General features: G+C 40.0%; 1 protein-coding gene across 2 annotated transcripts in view; it reads left to right on the top strand.

Annotated features, from left to right (window-relative positions):
- IL1RAP (interleukin 1 receptor accessory protein) overlaps positions 1–16230 on the top strand; it is a 161100-nt gene that overhangs the window by 117532 nt on the left and 27338 nt on the right. For both annotated transcript variants that reach the window (XM_049880343.1, XM_049880350.1), the window contains exons 5-8: positions 6889–7054; positions 9729–9800; positions 13150–13276; positions 15871–16019. In XM_049880343.1, coding sequence (XP_049736300.1) covers positions 6889–7054; positions 9729–9800; positions 13150–13276; positions 15871–16019 — 514 coding nt within the window. The remainder of the gene's footprint in view (positions 1–6888; positions 7055–9728; positions 9801–13149; positions 13277–15870; positions 16020–16230) is intronic.

Raw genomic sequence — 16230 nt, 5'->3', positions numbered from 1 at the left:
GTGACTGTTATACAGAACTCTTGTGAGACTTTGTGATAAAACTTGGGGGCATTGCCTACCTTGATGACCAAATCAAAGTATGATGTGTTTTATATCAACTTAACCTTGGATACACATACTTCCATAGATAATTCACAACTATTCAACCCTTAAATCAGAGTTAAACTCATTGTACCCTTACTCTCCCTTCCCCTACCACCCTGCCACCCACCTACTCCATATCTTATATTCAGTGCACTCATCTTCTTATCATCAAATACATGCTCTGTGAGCTCTCAACTCTGTGTCTGTGTCATTGCTTCTCTCATTCATTTTTGCTCCTGCAAAACAAATGCATTGAGTACTTAGCATGTGTCAAGTATTGGGGAGGCTGCCAGGTATGTAGCTACAGACCTCATCCACTCCCCACTGGCCCTCATAGGATCTAATTTTCTAGAGGAGGAGATAGATATGAAAACAGATCATTTTAACAAAGTAAATGAAGTGCAGAATGCTATGAGTGCACGGGGGAGTGGTTCACAATGTTTCCTGTGCCTGGGGTGTCCTTCACCCCACCCTCCTCTCCAATAGCTATTGATCCAGCAAAAATCCTTTATGATCCAGCAAAAATCTTTCTTCTCTAAGAAATTTCTTCTGGATGTTTTCTCTTTTTTTCTCCTCCTCCTGCATTTGCCTCGCACTGTATTTGGTGCAGTCCTTCACCAGGCTGTTATTGCTGTGATGGTTGTTAGGTGTCGTCAAGTCAGTTTCGACTGATAGTGACCCCATGTGACAGAGAGGAACTGCCCCGTAGGTTTTCTAGGCTGTAACCTTTATGGGGCAGATTGTCAAGTCTTCCTCTTGTGGAGCTGCTGAGAGGGTTTGAACCACCAACCCTGTAAACACACTCTAAAAACTATAGTACCTGTAGGTTAGGCACTGTCTTTTTCATTTTGTCCCCTCCCACAGTCCTTTACATGTTGTGGGTTGATTGAATGGAAATACTTGTCCTTATTTAGTCATGACTTCCCCTATCTGCACACCCACCTCCCCACACAATTCATTTCCTCTTGAGGCTCTCAAAGTCATTTCTTGTGCTCTTCTTTCCTATACTTTGTGGTGGGTCATCTTGACAACCATCGCGTGGCTGAAAAAGTTGCTGTCCTGCTTAACTTCTCTCTTTAGAATTCAGAATGAGGAACTGATGGGTCCACTAGAGGGATGGCTTGTCTTCTAGTCAGATAAGTGTTTACTTCCCAGTGGAAATTCACCTATTGTTAGCTCATTCCTTGTGTTTGGAAACATGTTTCTTATCTTTGTCCAAATATTTGTTCACATTTGTTTTCTTCTGGATTCTCAATGAATTATTTTAAAATCATTATCCAATTTGCAGGATTGATTTCCAGGAATATTTTATTATATTTAAAAATAAAATATGTGTCTCAGTTGCCTGTACTAAAGAGTCTAGAGATGGAGAAGCTTATAAGAAATAAAATAATACTGAGAAGGCAAACCAAAGAGAGAGCCATCTAGACGAAAGATGATGGCCATTTATAGTTTGACAGTGCCTTAAACTAACACCATCACATACATACACGCTTGGACCTCTGACCCTAGAGGACAGAGCAGAACCGCCCCATAGGGTTTCCAAGGAGTGCCTGATGGATTCCAACTGCTGACCTTTTGGTTAGCAGCTATAGCATACACACTTAGAATGTATGGAAACCCTGGGGATCTAGTGGTTAAGTGTAAAATATTTCTTTCATTTTGTTTTCTAAAATGCTGTAGGCCTAATGGCTTAGAAGCAGCTACGAAAACTTCCTTTTAGCACATTTTTAAAAGAAATGGTGTTGACAACTTAGGTCCTGATGGCTGACTTGTTCTGAGATAGATGCTCATACAGTTACTCACCAATTGCAGGGATCAGTCTCATTTAAGTGATGGAGGAATATCACACTGTAAACACTGGGATTGGGCCCATGTGTGGCATAGGTACAAGACCACTGTGGAGGGTGGGGTTAAGACCTCAAAACAAGTAGCTCTGGGTTCAAATTCCAGCTCTGACATTGCTTGGCTCTGTGACATTGGCAGTTAACTTTTCTAAAAGCCTTTGTTTTCTAATTTATAAAATGGGGATGAGGGCACAACAGACTTGAAGTTTGGAATAAGTATCTAATGAGATACTAACATCCATGTAAAGTGCATGGCTTAGTATAATGAGATACTAACATCCATGTAAAGTGCATGGCTTAGTATAATTTTTCCAGCTTCAACTCATTGCTGAGAAGTGTTCATTCTTGGTTAAGAAGTAGTGGAAAACCTTTGTTCAGCAGGTATAAGACCAGAGTTTTAGCTCTGCACTGCTATCTAAAAGAACATCTCTAACTGTCTCATTTTTTTCCGTCTGTGATAATAGAGCATATAAAGTCTCCTTTCCCTACTATAGGAATAGCTAAGCTAACAGACGAGGGAAAAATATCTTTGAACTGTTTAAATGAAAGCTGCCACAAAAATCAGATGGAGTTCTAGATATATTTCCAACTCGATTTAAACCAAATCTGACATACATTCATTGAAGAGTGCAGGTCTTTCTGGCCTCATACTTTGTGGTATGGAAGTCCTTTGCTGACATGACAAGTGCCTGGAAGCATTGCTTGTCAAAACAGGATAAAATGCATTCAGAAAATAACTGACCTGATTGTGTATCAGCTTCCTCTAAATGATGATCTCCGTGAAACAAGAGCTCAGTGCTTTTCTTAAAAAAATGTACTTCCTGTGACAAAGAATTACAAAATGTGCCACTTAGTGTAACTGTCGTATTTCAAAACGCATGCTCCATTAATGGAAGTTAAAAAAAAAAAACCTTACAAAAATGAAAGTTAAATTTGTGAATACTTGAAACGTAAATATGTGAATACTGGAAATTGAAAGTAGAAGTTAGTAATAGACTCCCAGAGTTTTAAAAATCTGAACGCCCTAAGCCCTTTAGATGGATCATGGCTGAAAGCGGAGAACAACAGAAAGATGTTTACGTGTTTCTTGTTGACTATGGAAAGGCATTTGACTGTGTGGATCATAACAAATTATGGATAACATTACAAAAAATGGGAATTCCAGAACACTTAATTGTGCTCATGAGGAACCTGTACTTAGACCAAGAGGCAGTCGTTCGAACAGATCACGAGGATATTGTCTGGTTTAAAGTCAAGAAAGGTGTGCATCAGGGTTGTATCCTTTCACCACATTTATTCAATCCTTATGCTGAGAAAATAATCCAAGAAGCTGGACTATTTGAAGAAGAATGGGACATCAGGATTGGAGGAAGTCTCATTAACAACCTGCTATTTGCAGATGACACAACCTTGCTTGCTGAAAGTGAAGAGGACTTGAAGCACTTACTGATGAAAATTAAAGACTACAGCCTTCTGTATGGATTACACCTCAACATAAAGAAAACAGAAATCCTCACAACTGGACCAATAAGCAACATCATGATAAATGGAGAAAAGATTGAAGTTGTCAAGGATTTCATCTTACTTGAATCCACAATCAACGACTATGGGAACAGCAGTCAGGAAATCAAACAATGCATGGCATTGGGCAAATCTGCCACAAAAGACCTCTTTAAAGTATTGAAAAGCAAAGATGTCACTTTAAGGACTAATGTGGGCCTCCCAAGCCATGATGTTTTCAATTGCCTCATATGTATGTGAAAGCTGGACAATGAATAAGGAAGACCAAAGAACTGATGCCTTTGAATTATGGTGTTGACAAAGAATGTTGAATATACCATGGACTGCCAGAAGAAGGAACAAATCTGTCTTATAAGAAGTACAGCCAGAATGCTCCTTAGAAGCAAGGATTGCGAGACTTCCTCTCACAAACTTCAGATGTTTTATCAGGAGGGACCAGTCCCTGAAGAAGGACATCGTGCTTAGTAAAGTGGAGGGTCATAGAAAAAGAGGGAGACCCTCAATGAGATGGATTGACACAGTAGCCGAAACAATGGTCTTAAATATAGCAATGATTGAGGATGGCGCAGAACCAGGCAGTGTTTCATTCTGTTGTACATAGTGTCCCTATGAGTCGGAACTGACTCGAAGGCACCTGACAATACAACCTCAACAAAGGGTCTTAGAGATAAACTAATCCAGATTCCTCATTTTACAGTTAAGCCATGGCGAGGATAAACAACCTGCCCAAAATTATAAGCCCAATACGTAGTACCTTAAAGATCATTGTAACTGATGTTAGTTTTATTTTTTGTATAAGAATAGCCAGATTATTGAATTGTACAAGGCCAATTAAAGTTTTTTAAATAATATTTTATTGTGTTTTCAGTGAAAGTTTACACAGCAAATTAGATTCCCATTTGGCAGTTTCTACCCAAATTGTTCAGTGACATTAATTACATTTTTCACAATGTGTCAACATTGTCTTTCATTGCATTCTGTTCGTGTCGTTTCCAATTCTCTAGTTTCTCCGTCCTCTTATCTTCTCTTCACTGCTTTGCTGTAATTGTTGACCTTTTGGTCTCATATAGATGGTTTTTTAATGGAGCCCTGTACTCATGGGTAATATCCCTTATTTTGTATGTCAAACTGTGATTTCTATAAAAGGTGACCTCGGGATAGTTTTGGTTCAAGATTTACAGAGTGTCACAGGGCGATAGTCTCAGCTGGTCCAGTAAGTCCAGACTTTTTAAGAATTTGAGTCCTGTATGGCGTTTTTCTCCCATTCTCTCTGGGTCCATCTGTTGTGGCCCTGACCAGAACAGTTGGTAGTGGTGGCTGGGCATCATCTAGTTCTTCTGGTAGATGAGGCTGTGGCTCATGTAGGCTGTTAGCTCTGTAGACTAGTTTCTTCTTTGAGACTTTGGTTCCCTTCTTTCTCTTTTGCTCCTAAGGAGTAGGTTAAAAGTATATATTTTTCCCATAGAAGAATGATTGATTTTTAAAAGGAAAACACAAAAAACATTTTTCTGAAAGTAAACGTTCAACATATATTTTTGTCATGTGATGTTTTCATTTTTTTCTCTATAAGAAAAAAATGAAATAATGAAACCCAATTAGTGAGACCGAGAGACCAGAAACAAGGTTCTAGCTGTCAATCCAAAATTTTTAAAAATCAACAGAGTTATGTGCAAGTTTAAGTTAGGAGCAGAAATGAGCTTTTAGCTCTTGGTGGTGCAGTGGTTTAGTGCTCAGCTGCTAACCAAAAGGTTGGCAGTTTGAACAAACCAGCGACTCCGTGGGAGAAAGAAGTGGCAGTCTGCTTCCGTAAAGATTTACGGCCTTGGAAGCCCTATGGGGCAGTTCTACTCTGTGCTATAGGGTCAGTATAAGTCAGAATCGACTCGGCGGCGATGTTTTTTTTTTTTTAAGGCTCATTAAAAACCTTTATTTTCACATTCTCGAGTCTGTTATATTCAGTTGTAAAAATGATATACAGTACAAGAGAAACACAAAAATGTTTGGAAATGCCCTGTATAGTGATTCAACAAAGTGCTCAAGAATGCCAAACTCTCCAGCGTAGCAGGGGTGGGGGTTTGGGGAGCATGGTTTCAGGGGACATCTAAGTCAGTTGGCATAATAAAATCTATTAAGAAAACACTCTGTATCCCACTTTGGAGAGTGGCATCTGGGGTCTTAAACGCTAGCAAGTGGCCATCTAAGATGCATCAGTTGGTCTTAACCCACCTGGACCAAAGGAGAATGAAGAACACCAAGGACACAAGGTAATTATGAGCCCAAGAGACAGAAAGGGCCACATAAACCAGAGAGTACATCAGCCTGAGACCAGAAGAACTGTATGGTGCCTGGCTACAACCGATGGCTGCCCCGACAGGGAACACAGCAGAGAACCCCTGAGGGAGCAGGAGAGCAGTGGGATGCAGACCCCAAATTCTCGTAAAAAGACCAGATTTAGTGGTCTGACTGAGACTAGAAGGACCCGGGTGGTCACGGCCCACAGACCTTCTGTTGGCCCAGGACAGGAACCATTCCCAAAGCCAACTCTTCAGACAGGGATTGGACTGGACAATGGGATGGAGAGGGAAGCTGGTGAGGAGTGAGCTTCTTGGATCAGGTGGACATTTGAGACTATGTTGGCCTGTTCAGTCTGTAGGGGAGATGAAAGGGTAGAGGGAAACTGGTGAGGAGTGAGCTTCTTGGATCAGGTGGACATTTGAGACTATGTTGGCATGTTCTGTCTGGAGGGGAGATGAGAGGGTAGAGGGGGTTAGAAGCTGGCGAAATGGACACAAAAAGAGAGAGTGGAGAGAGGGAACAAACAGACTGTCTCATTAGGGGCAGAGCAATTGGGAGTATGTAGCAAGTTGTATATAAGTTTTTGTGTGAGAGACTGACTTGATTTGTAAACTTTTCACTTAAAGCACAATAAAAATTAAAAAAAAAAAAAAAGAACGCCAAACTCAGATATCTAAACGGAGGCCAGGTTTGTCAGACAGAGTGATCAGATTCCTGAATTAATACTATCAGTGAAGAAATGTATAAAAATGAAAACTAATTTTTTTTTTTCTTCTAAATAGCAGTAGGTGGAGTTGTTGAGGTTTCCTTAGTCATTATTTCAAAACATTAACCTGGCTTCACCGTCTGCAGGGAGTTCCCAAAATTTGAATCCTGGATCCTGAGACAGGAAGTCCGTGCTGCTGCATCCATATCTCAGTTCCCAATTTTAACTTCTCCTTTTGCAGAAAAAATGATGGCACTTGTTCTCATCATTATCTGCAGAAGCACTGCCAAATACTTGACCAAAGCAGTTCTGTGAAAACGACGGCATTGACATTTGGATGTTCCGTGCAAAATTAGAAGTGGGCGTGCATGTGTGTTTATATATTTTTTATGCATGCATCTAAACATTAAACATCTTTCCTTTTACTTTTTCTAGGGCTGTTTAAAAATTCAGGACTACAATTTTATAATTCCTGGTGGCATGAACTTGGATTTTACCTATGCCACTTATTCAGTTAGTGATAATTATACGTGTGTTGTAACGTATCCAGAAAATGGGCGGACCTTCCATCTTACCAGGACTCTGACTGTAAGGGTGGTAGGTAAGCATGATTTTTGCTAAGTGCACACAACAAAAATGCTGTAGTCTTGTTCTGGCTCTTAATAATAATTTATTACACACAAGTCTGTAAACTCTGTGAGAAAAGAAGCTTATCTTTTTGTTCACTACACAATGCATAGAGCTATCAGCAATTCCAAGTACATCGTAAGCATTCAGTAATTAGTACTTGACCAAATGAATATGTGAATGAATAAAGTAAAGGCAGTTTAGGGATTCAAAAGAGAACCAGACATACCTATGCTCAAATTATATCATTGCCATTATTTAGCAACATGACTTTGATCAAGGTCTCAGTCTCCTGGTCTATACTGTGAGACTAAGACCACCTAACTTTCAGGATAGTTGTGAATGTTAAAAACAATACACGTATAGTGCTTGATGCAGTTCCAGGCAAACAGTAATATTATTGCCCAAAGGTGTTTTTACTTGGATTAAGGAAACTGTATCTTTCTATGTACTGAGACTGGTACAGCTAATACTGAAGGCATTTGCTGGCAGTATTCAATGACTCAGAGCAACCCTATAGGATAGAGTAGAACTGCTCCATAGGGTTTCCAGAGAGCAGCTGGTGAATTTGAACTGCTGACCTTGTGGTTAGCAGCCGAGCTTTTAACCACTATGCCACTGGGGCACCACTGAGAAAATAGAAGTGGGAAACCAGGGTAGTGGAGAGGGCGATGCTTAGGCAGAGGGAAAGTGTTCCTATGAAACCCCACAAGCGAGAGAACTTGTGTCAGGATAGGTGGCATTTAAGGGGTGTGCCCTAAATACTACTGCGCCCATGCTGTTAAATTGATAGAATATCAGAGTGAGGATACACCTTAGATATTTTGTCACACCCTATCTTTTATTAGTTGGGAATATTGAGGCCCAGAGACAGGAAGTCACCTGTTTAGAGACACGAAGTGATACTAAATCCCAGGTTTCTGACTCTCAGTTCAGAGATTTTCTACAAGCTGGTTTCTGACTCTCAGTTCAGAGATTTTCTACAAGCCTGGTCCCATATTCAACCATAAATCACAAAAGGGCTTTATCATAGTGCACATAAAATTCCAACCAAGCAATTTTATAATCAACTATCCCTTTGATAACACGTGAAAATTTTGACTTCCATGTACTTGAATGGGAGAAATTGTACATTGTTCTCTCGTTCCAAGAATGTGTTGGTAACTTTCATATTCTTGTTACACATGATGTACTTTGAAAATCAAAAATATTCTTTTGACTTCATGTACTTGAATGGGAGAAACTGTACATTGTTTACTCATTCACAGACTGTATTGGAAACTTCCCTATCCTTATAACACAAAGCGTACTTTGATAACATGTAAAACTCCTTTGACTTTGTGTCAAAGTACATTAAGTACTCTGTTTACTTCTGGTAGGATTGAGTAATGCTCAGTTAGAGATTAACCCAGAAGAAAAAAAAAAAGACTAAATTTAGAACTTAACATGAATGGACTTTCTAAAGTTAAATGAATACTCTAACCTTATATTCATTTTGGCAGTTGTTTTATATCAGATAATCCAAACAAACACAAATTTATCAGTGTTTGGAAAGTTGGAAACAGGCGTGCTTGGTCACCCTGATTTATAGATACAGAAATTGACGGACACAAATGGGTGCTTCTTACCCAACGTTCAAGGGATACAAGTTCATTCTGTAAAGCTGCAAATTACTGAGTACTCTTTTTTTTTTTCTATATATCACTAAAACAACTATCACTGGTAGATGCTTTATATACGTTATTTAATTTAATCTTCAGAATGACCCTGTGAGGTGAGTTTATCCTCATTTTAGAGTTGGGAAATATTGACAGTTCAAAGACTAATTAAAACCCAGGGTTATGTGGTAAGTATGTGCCAAATCTGATTTCGAACCCTGATCGTTAGATCTTTAACATCTACACTCTCAAGCACTACCCTAAAAAGCCCCTTCAGGGTATCTTCTTTCGACTTAGGATGATAGACTGCTTAAACAGTCAACTGATAACTAAGCGTCAGATGTGCTGACACATGCTGGCTTCAGAACTGTGATTTTGCAAATATTCCATTCACTTATTCATTTATTTAATATTTAATACTTACTTATATAACCAGGTTCCTTACTACACACCCTGGGCATGTTGAGGAGAAATATATATATATATGTATATATATATGTATGTATGTATGTGTGTATTTATAGAGAGAGTTTCCAAGGAGCGGCTGGTAGATTCGAACTGCAAATTTTTGGTTAGCAGCCGAGCTTTGTGTGTGTGTGTGTGTGTGTATGAATGAATCAGTTATACATACATATCTTAATCAGTTGCTTCATATATATGTATATGAAACATGATTAAGACATGAAAGCAATTTATTATGTAGTATGAGAAGTTTATCTCATGTAAACTTTGGAGAGCAAGAACACAGGTTAAACATTCTATCCTGAAACATGGAGTATACTCAGTATACTATGTTCCTTTGTTTTAAATTGAATGAAGTACTGCAGTTGAGTATGTTTTGGACTATGGGCCCACTTTAGAAGAATTGACAAACTCTGCCAGGAAGTTGGGTAAGACCTCAAAGAAGAGCAGATGTTTGAAGTGGGTCATGAGGGATAAAGGCTACATAATTTAACTACATCTCCCCTTGTTCTTTCCTTTCTGTCATAGGCTCACCAGTAGATGCATTGCCCCCCCAGATCCATTCACCTGATGATATCGTAATCTATGAGAAAGAACCAGGTAAGTACAGCTGTGCCTGTGTCAGCTCTGAATTTCAGTTAGCTTCTCTTAGTGAACAGAATGTCACTAAAGTTACCACAAAAGTATGGAGGATTAGTATAAAGAAAAACTTGAAGCTGAAACGTTGTCAGAAACCAAGGCACCTGGGGGATCAGCCTCTTCATCACTTTTGTGGGCAGCTCATGGAATCTGTTTCTCTCCCTGCATCTCCTTCCTTCTCCCTTTGCTCAGGATCCTCTGCTCATTAGTGATTTCTGCTTGATGCAAACTCCAGCTTGCACAGAGCTTTAGGTTTGCTATGGTTGCAGTGTGAACACAGGGCACCCTTTCAGCTTCTCCTCCACTATGCAGGTGGTAGGGGATGAAGTTTGGAGACAGAAATATGACTATAATAGGGGAAGACTGATAGAATTAGTACAACCTGATTCAGAACTCGGTTGAATTTTTTCCGTGGCTTGCTGGCTCTCCTTTTAGTTGTCATTAAGCTTTCATTCTAGGCACAAATCCCTTGTAACTCATTGAATAAGGGACACTTTGTTATTCTGACTCAAAGCCTTCCATGGTTAAGTTGAAAACCATAGAAAAATGTTATGTTTTCTATATTAGGTCCTTTATAATAAATGCACTCCAATCCCAGTTAGGGGTGTAAAAGAGCATTTGTTTAAAATGTCTAAAGATAATAGAGGCAGTGATCATAATAGGTAGAGAACAACACCGCCAAAAATAATAATAATAATAAGATGTTTATAAATAGCGAGCTGCCCTGAAAAAGAACAGAGAATACCCTAAGCTTTTACCAACCCCAAATGCACAGAATTTTCTAGAATTAGCAGTGGCTTTGTATAGTACTGGAGCCCTGGTGGCACGGTGCTTAAAGCATTGTTAATGTAAAGGTCAGCAGTTTGAACCAACCAGCTGCTCCACGGGAGAAAGATGTAGCAGCCTGCTTCTGTAAAGATGTAGAGCTTTGGAAACCCTATGGGGCAGTTCTACTCTGTTCTGCAAGGTCACTATGAGTCAATGAGTCAGAATCTACTAGATGGCAATGGGTTTGTTTTTTTTTTGGTTTTGGTTTTGTGTAGTACTAGGAACACTTCCTGCTGCCAGGGCAAACCCTTACTAATCACCTGAATACGTTTCATCTAGTCATACTGTTATGGTTACAAAAACATTCCCAAATTCATGCCCATTTGCTCTTCCTTGGTGATATGTTGATGTAGAAAATTGGAGGGACACCCTTCAGCCGAAGATGAGCCAGGCCCATAAAACAAAATGAGATTAAAAGGGCACATCGGCCCAGGGCCAAGGACGAGAAGGCAGGAGGGGACAGGAAAGCTGGTAACGGGGAACCCAAGGTTGAGAAGGGGAGAGTGTCAACATGTCATGGGGTTAGCAGCCAATGTCACAATACAACATGTCTATTAATTGTTTAATGAGAAACTGATTTGCCCTGTGAACCTTCATCTAAAGAACAATAAATTTTTTTAAAAAAATAAAATAAAAAATGGAGGGGAAAAACATGAGAAGTGTGCACTGGGAGGGATGCTAGCATCTGAACATGTAGACAAACCTGAGTTCAGAATAGTGTGACCATATAATTTAGCTTCTAAACCTGGATACTTTTTGAGAGCAAAAACAGGCAACATTATTAATTAGTCAGAAAAGCAGGGATAAAACAGATTGTCCTGAGCAAACCATGATGTAAGGTCAGTCTAGGTCAAATCGTGGCGCTTATTAACAAATTGACCTAGGAATGCCATTAAAAATCTTTAAGATTCGGTTTTCTCATCTGTCAAACATGGCTTTTAAAAATTCCTTATAGTGTTTTGTTCAGATTAAACAAGATCATAAACAGGTATAAATATTTAGCACAGTGACTTGTACAAAATTCTCATTGTGTTGCTGTTGTCATTACTGCTGGTGCTATTGGTGTTATTATTATTTTGTGCCTAGGGATTTTCTTAACCTAATGTTTCATCTCAGAAGGATAGGATTGAATTTTCTACGTGTAAATTTTCTTTAAATTTATTGAATGTACCCCAATAGCTTTAGCATTTCAAGACAAGATCTGTTCTGCCAATCCTTTTAGTGATGGCAGTGCCACGTCTTCCCTGAGCCAAGAACCAAAGATCTGGAGAACGTTTCCTTAGTGACTCTCGTTGGTAAAACCAAACCAGTTGCCGTCAAGTCGATTCTGACACATAGTGACCCTATAGGACAGAGTAGAACTGCCCCATAGGGTTTCCAAGGAACAGCTGTTGGATTCAAACCTCGACCTTTCCGTTAGCAACCGTAGCTCGCCAAAGCTCTTAACCACTGCACCACCAGGGCTCCTTTTGTTGTAAGGTAAATAAAAAAGGAGAGGAGCAGTCCAAGGAGGTTTAAGGCTAAAAAAGACATTGTCAGAGCTAATTTAAACAGATACTGTCATTTTAGAACATATATAAAAAACCAAACCCATTGCCATTGAGTCAATTCCAACTCATAGCAACCCTATGAGACAGAGGAGAAGTGCTCCATAGGGTTTCCAAGGAATGCCTGGTGGATTCAAACTGCTGACCTTTTGGTTAGCAGCCAAGCTCGTAACCACTGGTGCCATCAGGGCCCCACAATACATATAATAGATTGTATTAAAAGATGGCATCGCTTACATGAAATATCTAGTGTAGACAAGTGTACAGAGACGACAGTTTACTTTTTTTTTTTTTTTACTAGGGGCAGGCGGAGGGAGGGGAAAAGAAGGACTCACTGCTTAGGGGACACTGAGATTCTGTTAAGGGTGGTGGGGAAATTATGAAACCTATAATGTTGGCTAATGGAAAGGTTGGCAATTTGAACACACTAGCCACTCTGTGGGAGAAAGATGTGGCAACCTGGTTCCGTAAACCCTGGTTCCGACCCAGCCTTGGAAACCTTATAGGGCAGTTCTGCTGTGTCCTCAATGGCCACTATGAGTTGGAATCGACTCGACGGCAGTGGTTTTTTGTTTTTCTTTTAAGTAATGGTTGACAACACGATCAACATAATTAATGTCGTTGAATGTGCTTGTAAAGAATGTTGAAATGGAAAATCACTTGTTACATATATATTTACCGCAATTTAAATAATAAAAAAAAGGTGGTCATTCTGGTAATTTTATAGAAATTGGTGTTTTTTTTCTTTGGTTTGTTTATTTTGGAATGAAGTATGGTACATTAACTTATGGTAGTCTATTTGAGAATTATTCATAAGCAGGGTTTTGCCTACACATAACTTTCATGGCTTCTAATTAGGCACAGAGTAAACCAATATAGCTATATGAAGGTTACACATTGATGGATTAACATCCTTTCCCTGCTTGTTTTTTCAGGAGAGGAACTTCTCCTTCCCTGTAAAGTCTTTTTTACTTTCCTGATGGACTCTCACAATGAGATTTGGTGGACCATTGATGGGAAAAAGCCTGAGGACACCAATATGAACATAACGGTCAGCGAAAGGTATCATGGGGCAGGGAAGGGAGACGCTAAACTTTGTCCCTCAATAGAATGCCATAAAACAAAAATTCTAATTTTTGCCTATCATTAACAAATATCGGCAAAATTCTTCAAGTCTTTAGCGGTGGCATCTGAAAGCAGGATTACTGGATTTGTAATCTAAGGGCCAGAGTTAGCCTGCTGACTGTTGACATATTGAATTAGAATATCTTGAGGCTAGGTGTCTTTATCAAAGTCTGTCTAGAGGTGAGGGTTGCCTACTGTTCTAAGCCCAGCCAGATTTACCCATTCATGATACCCACTTGGAAGGAGATAAAATGCAAACCGTATATAAATGAAAAGGTCACCATTATAGGTCTGTGAATGCCGTGAACATCCGTGAATGCGGCTGTCTTCACTTTCTCAATTCTGGAGTTTGGGCCTATGTGTTTGTGCCTCAGAGACAGCTGTTAGTGTCCTGTTTGGGAATGAGCGTGTGTTTTCCATCTTCCTCCTCTTTTAAGTCATGTAGCATGCATGCCACATTTAAAATGAATAGTTTGTTAATATTGATTAAATACGTAGATGCTCTTTAGATTTTATTTTAGAAGAGGATACGTAGTAATAGAGCTCACTCTTAAAATAACAACCCTAGCTCAGTTTATTCCTAAATATTCCCAGATTTTTTTTTTTTTTTTGAAAGGGGTTAGCAGGGAGGAAAGAGTGGGACTTTGGAGGAGAAACATTACTTTGTAAATGAAATACATCCTTTCCAAAGAACAGTTGTTTCAGTGCAACAAATAATAAAAATCAGCAGCTGATCAACTACATGAGAAAGTAGGTCCAAGACCTTAAGGCTTATTACCAAGGGGCTTGAGCTTCTAGAATCCAAAAGATATGCCTCTCCTAGTAATAAGCTCAGACTCACACAGTCATTGTAAAAGGCCAGTTTCGCATCAGTTACTGTGCAAGGTACTCAGTCCCTAAACGTTGTTTTCTTAGGAGTCAGTGCCAACTCATGGCAACCCCATCATGTGTGCAGAGTAGAACAGCTCCATAGAGTTTTTAAGGCTGAGACCTTTTGGAAGTGGATTGCCTGGCCTGTCTTCCAAGGCACCTCTGGGTGGGTTCAGACTGCCAACTTTCAGTTAAGCACTTAACCATTTGCTCCCATACCCATCCCCACTCCCCACCTAGGAACTTCCAGTCCCCTAGCTAGGTGGAGCTTGTATCTAGAGAAGTAAAAAGAGTTAAACAGACGTATCAATATAATACAATAAATGCAGTGAGTAGGAAGCATTGAATTTTAAGAGAGGATTTAATAAGGGATCCCAATCAGTTTTAGGGAAGTAACAGATGTCTCTCCAATGAACCCCATTGCTGTCGAGTTGATTCTAACTCATAGCGACCCTACGGGACAGAGTAGAACTGCGCCATAGGGTTTCTAAGGAGCAGCTGGTAGATTTGAACTGCTGACCTTTTGGTTAACAGGCTGAACTCTTAACCACTGCTCCACCAGGCCTCCTTTAGTACTTAAATCTAGATTTGAAAGATAAGTAGAAACGAGCTAGATAAAATGGGAAGGATGTCCCTGGCGAAGGGGACAGCATGTGCCCAGACATGGAAGTTAGAGAAGAGGAGCGTATTCAGAGGCAGAGGAGGAGCTTCCCGAAATTGGAGCAATTTTTACAAAAGGAATTGATGAAAGACATGGCTGGAGGCAAGGGAGAGTTATTGGCCATTTCAGGAAGTCTGAACACAGTGCTCTCCATCCTTATGAAGGCCATGTTGTTCCTTCTTGCTGCTATGGAAACATGCCCTTTGTCTACACCAAAACAAAAAGAAATCATGTGCATCAAAGCAGAGAATTAATATACAACATTCTTATATCAAAAAATGGTTATGCTGCCTCTGTGTTTCTAGGAGAGCTGTGGAGTTAAGCTGAGGTTAAACCAGTCACAACCCTTCCCCAGATCCCAGTGACCAGCGGCAAGCCTTATCAGAAGGGGAACCTGGATGGCAAACAAACACAGTCAGCTGTAGGAGAGCTTTCTTAGTGTCTGTCTTTGAGCCACGTAGTTCACCTTGGCTTAAAATATTAAGCATCACCAGCGTCGGTCTCATACATTACATATTAATATATGCAATCCTCAGAATTCTTGAGCAAGTCAATACATTTAATGTACTGTGTAGGCATTGCCACATTCCTCTTTTTTTAAAAAAAAGGAATCTGAGGCATGGAAGGAATTGTTAACTCACACAAAGTACATGGCTAGTATGTAGCAGAGCCTGGATCCAAACCCAAGTGAGTTCTCTAGACCAGTATGGCATCCTGCCTTAGAAGTTTCGGAGATGAAGAGAGATTTTGCTTTGGAGAGGCATCTGTAGTACGATTGCAATGCTGGGGTTTGATTAAGACACTGGCATAATGTGAAATACAGAGGGTAAATGGTAACCTAGGAATCTAGAAGTGCCCACTGAGGTACACACAGACAACACAACTTAACACCATCCCGTCTGTCCTCACTGAGGGGCCCTGTGGCCACCTACTTTTCCCAGTCACAGACAGCGCATGGGCTGTCTTACTAATGCTCTGATTTTCTTCCCCCTATTTCTAGTACGATTCATAGTAAAACAGAAGATGAAACCAGAACTCAGACTTTGAGTATCAAGAAAGTTACCCCAGAGGATCTCAAGCGAAGCTATGTCTGTCACGCTAGAAATGCCAGAGGGGAGGCCAACAAGACCGCGACGGTAAAGCAGAAAGGTAATGGATGCCCCCAGTAGATGAGACTGTCAACTCCGAATGTGACATTGTGGTGAATAAGGAAATAAGAGAGGTTGGGAATGAGAGAGAGCTCCAGCATCTAGCAGAACATCTGCCACCTACCCGTGAATCAATGTTGAGTGAAAAATCTCCAGAGAATGTTTCCATCTGTGCAAAGATATTCAAAATACTGCTCCCGATAGTTTTAGTG

This window comes from Elephas maximus, chromosome 1, assembly GCF_024166365.1.
Source record: "Elephas maximus indicus isolate mEleMax1 chromosome 1, mEleMax1 primary haplotype, whole genome shotgun sequence".
In the NCBI taxonomy this organism is placed as follows: Eukaryota; Metazoa; Chordata; class Mammalia; order Proboscidea; family Elephantidae; genus Elephas; species Elephas maximus.
The sequence above is the reverse complement of the archived record's forward strand: the minus strand, read 5'-3'. Positions and strand labels throughout refer to the sequence as shown.